The sequence below is a fragment of the Monodelphis domestica genome, chromosome 7 (assembly GCF_027887165.1).
Source record: "Monodelphis domestica isolate mMonDom1 chromosome 7, mMonDom1.pri, whole genome shotgun sequence".
Lineage (NCBI taxonomy): Eukaryota > Metazoa > Chordata > Mammalia > Didelphimorphia > Didelphidae > Monodelphis > Monodelphis domestica.
This window is the reverse complement of record NC_077233.1, coordinates 137,903,041-137,914,050: the sequence shown is the minus strand read 5'-3', so window position 1 is coordinate 137,914,050 and position 11,010 is coordinate 137,903,041. Positions and strand designations below refer to the sequence as shown.

The 11,010-nt window shown below is 40.7% G+C and overlaps 1 protein-coding gene across 1 annotated transcript in view; it reads right to left on the bottom strand.

The window, feature by feature from the left end:
• Positions 1-3,181: 3,181 nt before the first annotated feature.
• The window catches only part of MSRB1 (methionine sulfoxide reductase B1), a 16,572-nt gene continuing 8,743 nt past the window's right edge, over positions 3,182-11,010 (bottom strand). The window contains exons 2-4 of the mRNA XM_007499370.3: positions 9,785-9,933; positions 8,830-8,944; positions 3,182-5,133 (exon numbers count right to left, since the gene is read on the bottom strand). Coding sequence (XP_007499432.2) covers positions 5,102-5,133; positions 8,830-8,944; positions 9,785-9,933 — 296 coding nt within the window. The 3' untranslated portion in view covers positions 3,182-5,101. The remainder of the gene's footprint in view (positions 5,134-8,829; positions 8,945-9,784; positions 9,934-11,010) is intronic.

Genomic DNA, 11,010 nt, shown 5'->3' with positions numbered 1-11,010 from the left:
TCCCCCCAAGGTCCTGGTTGACACCTGACTGATAAACCTTGGCTCTGGCTAGAACACTTCCTTTTAAGCTCCCAATCAGATATCACTAGACTCTTCCTGGAATTTCCTGTATCAACACTAAGGAAATGTTTGCCATAGGGAAGGGAAAGCTTGGAGGCATTTCCCTATGGAAAAGTGTGAAGATCTTTGCTAATGAGCTTCATCCATGATTTGTCAATAATGTGGTGGCACTCAAGTTATGGACCTTCCAGCAGAATGAAGAGCTGCCCTGGGCAAATGAGAAAAGAAAAGGCTGGCATCTGAGCAGTCAGGATGGAGAGTTAATTGGGCTAACCATGCCTTTATGACTGTGCCAGCCTGCTCATCTCTTAAATTCAATCCATCCCCCTTGGAAACTGAATGATAAAATAAACAGACAAAGGATCATGTTCCCAAGCACCTCTTGGGCTTTAAAAACAAGCAATAATGCTTAGAGAGCAATTTCCCCCTAAGGCTTTAAGGTATCTCCCATCCAATAATTTTATATCCACACAACCATCCCTACACAATTGTTTTTAAGATGGATGTTGAAAAAAATGGACACAGAGAGTAGAAGTAGGAATAGATCTCCCAAGTCCCTCCTTAGGCAAAAATCCTGAGATTCTGATTCTGTGGAACAAAAGAAAGCTGGGTAGATGGATTCTCATCTAGCTAGATTCTGGAGATCCTGTCCTGCGAGTCTTGGAGTCTCCCTCTGTTGTCTGTGGCTTAAGAAAGGGAAATGGAGGGGGCAACTGAGTGGTTCAGTAGATTGAGAGCCAGGCCTGACCAGAGGTCCAGTGTTCAAATCTGGCCTCAGGCACATCCTAGCTGTGACCCTGGGCAAGTCACTTAACCCCCCCCCCCCCTCCCAGCCCTTACTACTGGTCTGCCTTGGATCCAATACACAGTATTGATTCTGAGATGGAAGGTAAGGGTTTAAAAAAAGAAAAAAAGGGAAATGGACAGATTCTCCCTTCCCTCCCCCCCTCTCACCCAAGATATTTTAACAACTGCCACATTGACTTTAGCAGGCAAGGTGCTAAGTCACCAAATCGACAGGACCTCATGGGGTCCTGCCATAACACAGGCGGATGAAGGAGAAATTCTTCATGTAAAGGAGATAGTCTTAAAAGTAACCACACCAAAGGCAGAGCTGGGATCAGAGGCTTTATCTGCACTTTGAAGCTCCAGCAAAAATCTGATTAAGGAACAACAGTAACCAAATCAGCCCTGGAGCTAAGCTTTATTTCCAATTTGGGAAGAAGTACCAGAGTATAGCTGTGGGAAGTCCATGAAAGAGGAAGTCAGAGAAGAAAGGGGAGAACATGATTAAAGAGAGAGAGGGGTGGGGGGTGGGGGGGAGAAGAGGTGATTGGGACACAGATTTTTTGAAGGTTTTTGAAAGAGCAAGAAAAGGCAAATCTCACCCAAGCAGTAGCAGAGGCACCTAACACCTGAATTTCAGAAACCCAATGATCAGAAGAACAGGAACGGGTGAGGACGGAAGTTATGGACAAAATACCCAAGGCTCTAAGACTTAAAATTCAATGAACTCCCAATAACCAGATTCCTTCCACTTGTGCCCTTCTCAACCCCTCCACACCTCAGGAGAGATCTCTTTAGCGGTTTAGAGGCAGCTGGTGGCATAGTCAATAGAGCTCTGAGTCTAGAGTAGGGAAAACCTGAGTTCAAATATAGACTTGGGAATTCATTAGCTATGTGAACCTGGCAAACCACTAAATCTTGGCTTGCCTGTTTCCTCAACTGTAAAGTGGGGATTAAAAAAGAAAAGCACTGACCTCCCAGAGTTATTATAAGGATAAATTAATATTTTTTTAAGAACCCTTACCTTCTACCCTAGAATCAATACTAAGTATCAGTTCTAAGGCAGAAGACAGGAAAGGGCTAGTCAAATGGAGTTAAGTGACTTGCCCAGGGTCACACAGCTAGGAAGTGTCTGGAGCAGATTTGAGCCCAGGTCCTCCCAACTCCTCTTCTCTATCCACTGAGCTACCTAGTTGCCCCCAAATGAGTAAAAAGTGCTTAGAACCTGGCACAGAGAAATGCTTATCCCCTTCTCCTCCCCCGACTTGCTGTGGCCAGTTGAATTCACCACTTAGTTACCAACCTTCTTTGAAGAAAAGTAGGCTGGGCCTCAGATAACTGATGCTGACAGGCTTTGAAGCTTGGTCAGCACAGCCTTGAAAAGCCAGAGTGACTCCACAGCATGAAAAATTAGAAAACATATCCAATTTTCATAGAAAACTTTTGTGAAGGACTTTTAGGATAATTCTCTAATTTTCAGCTCATAGATTTCGGATATCTCCATTAAAGACCTTCTTAACTATTTGGCTCTGCAATCTCCAAGGCTATGCCAGTGAAATGCAAGCACAGGCTCTGCCAAGCTGCAAAGGCTCTGAAAAAAGGCCCCTTCAGTAAATAATAATATTATAGTATGTTATGGTTTGCAAAAGGCATGTTATGGTTTTCATAGTATCTACACCAGTGAAATCTCAGATGCTGGAGGTATCCTAAGTAAGTCCTAAGATAAGTGAATTAGGAACAGTCTGCAGAAATCCCTTTACATATTGGACATCTTGTTATTTTTGCTTTCTTGGTACTGTTTTAAATGCATATTACCTTCCCTTTCCCTGGGCATCCATCATTCCCCAAACCGCTACTCCCATCACTACTGCCATCACGATCCCTACTATTTAGCCCAAGAAATAATACAGCCCAGGATAAAGTTCATAAGTTTTTTGTCATGGGAACACAAGTTCTTGAGGACAAAACCATTACTGATTCAGCAATAACAGCCTGGCTTAATCCCCAGCTAATGCACAAAATCAGCAGCTAAATTGTTATTCCCCTCCTTTTCCTTCCCTATCTCTCTGCTCTTTACAAACAGCTAATTACACCACATAGTGAGATTGGGTCAGACTCTACAGATGGGGAAACAGAGATGCAGAAAGGTTAAGTGTCTTCTTGCTCAAGGTTGCACAGTGCGTCAAGCAAGCAGCCAAGAACTGACTCCTGATGTCTTCAGACTCTAACAGCTGCTCTCACTATGCACAAAAATCAGGTGGCTTTACAATTAAAAAAAAAAAGCACAGATAAGTACATGACAATTTTTCCAACATTAAATAAAGGACAAAGTAGATTCAAAATGACACAAAATTTTATTCAAATCATGGTTTTTCTTTTCTTCTTTTTTTAAACCCATACATTCATAGCATCAGTTCTAAGACAGAAGACTGGCAGGGGTAGGCAATTGGGGATCAATGACTTGCTCAGGGTCACACAGCTAGAAAGTGTCTGAGACCCAAGACCTGCAGTCTCCAGACCTACCTTTCCACTGAGCCACCTAGCTGCTCCTCCTACATCATGATTTTCCAATGAAATGATTTTTTTTTGTCCAATCATTGCCACATGGAGAGAAAAAACAAGAGGATACTTCAAGCATCTGTGACTTTATGGAGCTCTCAAAGGAGCTGTGCTTAACTTAGCAAGATAAGTCTTAGAGAGCTGCCTCAAACCTCAAAGAGGTTAAGTAACTTGTCCATAGTCACACAAACAGCAAATGTCAGAGATGAATTTGGAACCAAAATCTTTCTGTCTCCAAATCCAGAACTCTTCTCTGCCAGGCTGCTTCTTCTAGGATAATGGCGTGGTAAAAATCTTCCAAAGGATGACACATATTGCTCAGTGTCATTGCAAAAAGGGGGCAAGTGTATAGAACTGATGAAGTATATGTAAGCCATAATGATGGATCTCTTTGCTGAAAATGAATCAGTCTCTAACATTTATAACGGATCACATCTAAGAACTTCACATTATTTGTATTAACAGTTGGACTACCATGTGCAAGGTACACATTGTGCTAATCAGCAAAGGAGGCACTCAGACTTCCTGGATCTCTGGCCTATCAAAAAAGGCAGTATGTCTTGGGAACTGGAAGCTATGAAAGGCCTCCCCTTCAATCCACCTATGGGAAATGATGAGGAAAAAAAAACCCATGAGGCTTTTTCCTTCTCTCTGCCAGAAAAATGACTATAGATCATTAAAATGAGGGTGGTATCAGACAAAATGCTTAAAAGTAGTAAAGGAAATAGTCCTTCCCACATTCAGAGGTAATTGACCAACTAGGTGTTTCCTAAGCCTAAGAAACCCAAGTTGCAGTGAAACAGTTAAAAATATATCTTTAAAATCTCTCTTGCAAATAAAGACCAAAAATATTTGTCCCGTTTTCTGGCCTGGTCACTAACCTTCATCACCATGGCCATCCTATAAGGGTTTAACCAGGGCAATTCATACTGTGACCCCAAACCAAAGTAACAGGAAAAGATTTTCAGGATTTGCCTTCTTTCCTAAAGCTTCATGGAAATCTGGTATTTATACTACTTAAAGTCAATCAAATTCTCTTTCAAAAGTAGACCACCTGGAATACAAAAGATCATCATTTAGAACTTCTGGAGTATAGAGGGCAAGCTGAAAGAATAGGATAAGATTAAACAGGAAATGAATGGCTGACTAACATTAAGAATTCTATCTCTATAGGGTCAAAAGTTTAGAAAAATCTAAAAATTTTAAGTATTTGGAATTTATACTCTCACTAAAAAATAAAATCAAATTCTAGATTGGCTTTACAAATGTGTGCAATAAGTATTCATCAGTGAGTTTTTACTTCTCATTCCCTAAATATTGTTTTTTACCTAGAAAGAACCTACCTAAAGGAAATGAAGAGAGGCAGACCAGAACCTTGGATTGGACTTGTGTTGGATCTGGACTAAGAGGATCTGAGTTTAAATCCCCTCTCTGTCATCACTTGTGTGTCCTTTTTAAGTTCTGTCCACTTCTCTGGCTTTCACTTGTCTCAGCTATAAAGCAGGGAATAGACGGACTTAAAGGTCCCTCCCAGCTCTCTATCTAGGATCTTCTGACTTCAAGGTCTTTGTAGTTTCTTCAGTAGTCTTTCAGTCTGATGGTCTGAATTTTTATGAAGTCCAACTTAATTGATGATTACAAATTAAATTGTTGGTTGCAATTTGTCCATAACCAGTATTTCCTCTCTACTGCCCAATTATTTTCTCTTTGGGGCTGAAGTTTCATTGCCTAAGAAAAAGGAAAAAAAAAATAGTTTTAATTTTGCCCATACTAAATCCCTTTAGGCAGCTGGGTGGCACAGTAGATACAGTATTAGGTTTGGAGACAAGAAAATTCATCTTTCTGATTTCAAATCTGATCTCAGACACTTACTAGCTGTGTGACCCTGGGCAAGTCACTTAACCCCATTGGCCTCAGTTTCCTCATCTGTAAATACGCTAGCCTCACTTACACCAACTGAGTTCTGGCTATGACACATCGATATATCTCACAAAGTAGGAAGCTCCCAGTCATATGATTAGTCAGTAAGCCTTCTTCAGAAACAGGAACCCAACATCCCTGTAAGTCTTCTTTCACTTCCACAGTAAAACAGGCTATAGGGCGAATCAGCTATTGGCTTTATGTGCATAGGACTGAGTAAGCCCTTGTCAGCACTCCCAGCATTTAGATTGTGGTGATCAAGACTGCTGGAGTTATTGACTGGTTCTGATCTAGACAGAAAGAGCTAGAAGGAACCTTTGAAACCATTTGGATCAGTCACCCTCTGCCTCATTTTACATGAGAAAACTGGGGCCAGGAGAACAGAAGTGACTGACTCAAAATCACAAGCAAGAAATGTCTTTCCTTTACTCGAGGATCTCTTTGTCAAGTTAAAAGGAACCCAATTCTTGCGATATGGATTTCTAAACTAAGACATTCAAATGTTTTGGACCATGAGATTTTAGGAATTTTGGCACAATAACTTCATCCCTCTGCTTTAAAATTTTTTATATTTGTCCATTAATCTTCAGAAAATAAACAGTTTCATTCATCTAAATGATAACTCAAATTTACAGAGCTTTCAAATTTGCAAAGCACTTTACATATGTCATTCAATCCTTGCAACAGTTTTGTAGGGAGAGGAAATTGAGGATCTGAGATGTTCTCAAACATGTAAGAAAACCAAAGGAATTGGGGATTAGGAGAACAAATGGTTAAATGTGGGATTTGGGTGAACCACACTGACTCTATCTTGTGAGCTAACTCAGTTCCCTTTCTATTCAATTATGGGCCTAATATATAAATTCTTTCTTGTGAGAATAGCTTATTCTGTTCTGGGAATTGAGAGAAATTACTGCATTGTTTGAACTTAGTCTTGTATGGCTGGAAAAGTGGACCACTTGTATCTGCAAGAGACCCTTAATCAAGAATCTAGGTTATGATGACCTGAAACACAGTTAGACTCTAGGAGTGTCATAAGGAGTTTTCTCATAATTGTACATTTCAAGCAACCTATGTGTCTCATCTAAAAATTGGCTTCATACTGATCAATTATTGTTTCCACGTTCTTTTGACTGTTTACAAATACTTGGGGTATTTGTAGGAGTAAGACACCTCTTTTTCTTGAATTCCAGAAATTACACTTGTTTATTCTCTCCCTCCCTGCTTGGAAAGTCTCTAATCTTTCATCCAATTACAAATCAGATTACTTAATCTTTTCCTTTTAATTAGTCTTATTTCATTCATTGTTTTTTAATGTATAGAAGTCTATCTGTATGTATATATGCCCTAAATTGAGGAAAGGGCTTGGTCCCAATTTGTTAGGCAATTGTCATACATTGTTTAATAAATTGATATGCTCAAAAAATCAAACCTTTATTTCCTCAGTTTTTTAATTTTTTGCTCATTGCAGATGTTGCCCATCCTTACAAAAATAAATATCTAAAATTTTATCCCAGGTCTCCTGATTCTATAGTGTGCTATCTACTATAACATGGTCCATTTCAACTAGACACAATAAATTTTGACATTCAGGGCCACTTTTGAACAGAGGCATAAAAATTCACATATGTGCATATATGTATATGTATAATTTGCAAAGGAGGTCTAGTCATCAGAGAGGTAAGCAAAAAATAAAAATGTGGACTCTTCCAAATATACCCAATGAGACATATGCAAATATGGTCATTAAAACCATTTTTGTGGAAGTAGACAGATGTGGAGAGAGATCAAATGGCACAAGAGGTATCAAGCCAACCCTGAAGTCAGAGAGATAATACACAGGAGATAATATTTGCAAAGCACATTAGCATGGTGGCTGAAACAATAGAAGAAACTCCAGAAATGCTCCTTTCTATCCCTGCCTCTAATTCATGCAGGTTGTGTGGTCGTGGACAAGTCACAACCTCCAAGTGCTCTAGGCAACTTTCTAAGAACATAAGTTACAGAAGAGCAGTTGATCTGCATTGTAGGCATTTCCTAATGGGCAATTCTCTAATTCAATTAAATCACAGGTCCAGATCCAAAAATAAGTGTATGGCTCTGATTCAGTCTCCTTAATCTGTGTCAGATTAAGATGCTAGAGTGTGTCCATATGGGAACAACAATAGGAACAAAAGACAAGGTGGTGACATTCACTGCCTGGGAGTGGAGTCAAAAAAAAAGGAGACAAGCAATAAAAACCAAAGAGAGGCCTCTTCCTCACTCCTGAGTACGATCTCCCTCTTGAAATGTAAACACTTGTAAACACTTCTCTAGGTACATGTGAGTTCTCCTCTAGGAGAACACAAGCTTTTTAAAAACACAGACTGTTAAAATGATCTTTGTCTTTAATGAATAATGCTTGGAAATGATCAAATAAAATATTATAAAATTAAAAAAAAAACACAGACTGTTGCATTTTTGTCTATGTAATCTGGGCCTTGCCTATATAGTGGGAGCTTAATGAATGCTTATTAAACTTCAAGATATCGACACCTTCTGAAATTCTTGGTGAGACTTTAGGCCTCTGACCAATGCAATGAATGACAAACCATGATTCTAGAGGTCTAACGAGGAAGCCTGCTGTCCTCTCCAGATGAAGAGAGAAGTCAGGACCTAAAATGTAGACAGACTTACACTGGACAAGGGCCAATGTGGGAAAGAATTTGTTTCGACTGACAAAACATCTTTGTTAGGAGGGTGTTCTTTTTCTTTTTATTATTCAATTAGAGGGGGGAGGAAGTGGGAGGGAGAGGAAATAAATGCTTGTTAATTAGAAAAAATAAAAGAAATAGCTGGTCAGAGACACCTCCCCCACCTGTAATCACACTTATGGCAAGTAGGGTGTTTAATGACTAAAAGGAACCAAAGGATTAGAGAACAAATGAGGCCATGAGATGATCAAAACCATAAATCTTTCAACAAATACACTGCCCAATCTTAATTAGATTCCATACATCTTTGACAGAAAAGGGCATATTTGGCAACACATGAAGTTCTTATAGGCAACATTTATGTTGATGGTGCCAGGCAAAGCAAGTAACAAATGGTTTTAAGAGGGCTCCATGTCTACAGAATGTAAAATTGGTTGCTAAAATATATGGCAACAAAACTGCTGCCCCTGCCTACAATCTGTGGGCTCCCAAGGCCCCTGAAGAAAGTCTTCACCCACAATGCTTTTTTGGGGTATCAGCTATTATTCAGGCAGAACCATTTCCAAAGAGAATGGGACCTACAGTCAGCCACACACACTGTATGATCCTCAGTCCCTCACCCTCACCCAGACTCAGTTTCCAAATCTATAAAATGAAGTGGTATGTCTTTAAGGTCCTCTCTGGATCTAATAGCCTATTATTTTCATTGAAATTAGAAATGTAACGTGATCATTTCTTCCGAAAACCACAAGCAACTTCACTCAGAAATTACTTTATTAGAAAGCACCATCCCACCTGAGAGAGAGCTCACCTTTAGGAACGAACTTTAGGGAGCTACTGAATATTCAGAAGCGAGACTGGCCCTTCTTTGGTCCATCGTTGATAAACTCATGACCCAGGCCATTGCCACACTTGCCACAGGACACCTATAAGTTGGTCAGAGGAAGGAAGATGAGATTTCAAAAGGTCATCCTAGAACTTGGGTTGATTACGAAATACATACAAACATACAAACATATTATTGCTTTAATGACCAGTCGAGATGTAAATGAGTAAAATCACGGATTTTTTTGTTTTTACTCCTTTACACAAAGCTCATTGTTGTACCTTGATTTTTAGTCATTAGAGAATAGAGTCCTTCATTCACAAAGACACAAGAACTACAATGGAAAGGAAAATAGAATAAAACTATTTTGACCTCAGAGAAGAGTTGAAAAATGCACCTGCCTCCCTTTACTAAAGAAGTGTGGGATGATAGGTATGGAATATTACTTATCAGACTGTACTGATTTTGCTGATCTGTTTTCCCTCCCATTTTTCCTGGCTTAAGTGGGAAAGAGGACATTCAGAAATGAATGTGATATGAAAATGAAAGGCATCTATTTCATAAACATTCTTTTTAGAGTTGTTTCAAATGTTTTTTTAATCATTTTACATTTAAATTTTATACATTTTACATTTCAGACCAGACTCAAAAAATTTTATATAGGGGCAGCTTAGGTGATCAGTGGAGAGAGTGCTGGGCCTGGAGTTAGGAGGATCTAGGTTCAAATCTGGCCTCAGACACTTCCTAGCTATGTGGACCCTGGGCAAGTCACTTAACCCCCATTGCCTAGTCCTTGCTCCTCTGTCTTGAGCTGTTACTATGACAAAAAGTAAGGGGGGGGGGATCTTATATGGTATCCCTTCTCAGCCAAACAAATCCTAATGCCTAAGAAAGCAAAATTACTGAATTTGTTAATGAACCTAAAACACTTTCCCCTTACCTTTAAGGCTTCTGACCGGCCAGATTCTGGACGCTTGGACACACTGTCAGCATGTATTGTCTCAGTGAAGGCTGGCCATGGAGAGGAATGGTGATACTTTGAACGACTGGAAAAGAGCTCATAGCCACACTTGGCACAAACATAGACACCTAAATAAGTAAACAGAAACTGTCAGTTTCCTAGCTTTATATGTGGTAAGATCCCTTTTCTTGTCTATTATAAAAGTAATCTGTGTTCTGCCAATGGTTAAAGCTGTTTCAAATCCTTTATGTAGGGACTACTCTGAAAGAAAGGAGAGAAATCATTTGATTTTAACACTGATATCCAAAACAGTATCTCAGCATTAAGACAGTCAGTTTGCATTGGTTCTTAGGTCACAGAACTGGAAGGAACCTTAGAGGCCATGGAGTTTGACTCTCATTTTACAGACGAGGAAATGGATGCACAGAGAGGTTAAGTTACTTGCCCAGGATAACACAGTGAGTAAGTCCCAGAGGTGGGATGTGAAAGGATGTCTGCCTGACTTTTAAGTCAAGCACTCTATCCACTGGGAAATAAATAACAGATAAATAATAGGGCACAATTAAGGCTTAAAATGTATACATAGTAGTAAGGGGAAGGGGAGAGGGAGAGGGAGAAGGAGGGGGAGAGGGAGAGGGAGAGGGAGAGGGAGAGGGAGAGGGAGAGGGAGAGGGAGAGGGAGAGGGAGAGAGAGAGAGAGAGAGAGAGAGAGAGAGAGAGAGAGAGAGAGAGAGAGAGAGAGAGAGAGAGAAAGAGAGAGAGAGAGGAGGGAGGGAGAGGAGAGAGAGAGAGGAGAGAGGAGAGAGGGAGAGAGAGAGAGAGAGAGAGAGAGAGAGAGAGAGAGAGAGAGAGAGAGAGGGAGGGAGGGAGAGGGAGAGAGAGGGAGGGAGGAGAGGGGGAGAGGGAGAGAGAGGGAGGGAGGGAGAGAGAGGGAGGAGGGAGAGAGAGAGAGTAGAGAGAGAGAGAGAGAGAGAGAGAGAGGGGAGTAGAGGGGAGAGGGAGAGAGAGAGAGAGAGAGAGAGAGAGAGAGAGAGGAGAGAGATCAGAGAGAGGAGAGAGAGAGAGGAGAGAGGGATGAGAGAGGGGAGAGAGAGGTGAGGGAGGGAGGAGGGTCAGGCGAGAGGGAGAGAGAGAGTGGGAGAAGAGGAGGGAGGGAGGGGGGGAGGAGAGATGGGTGTGAGAGAGTGAGAGAGAGAGGGGGAGAG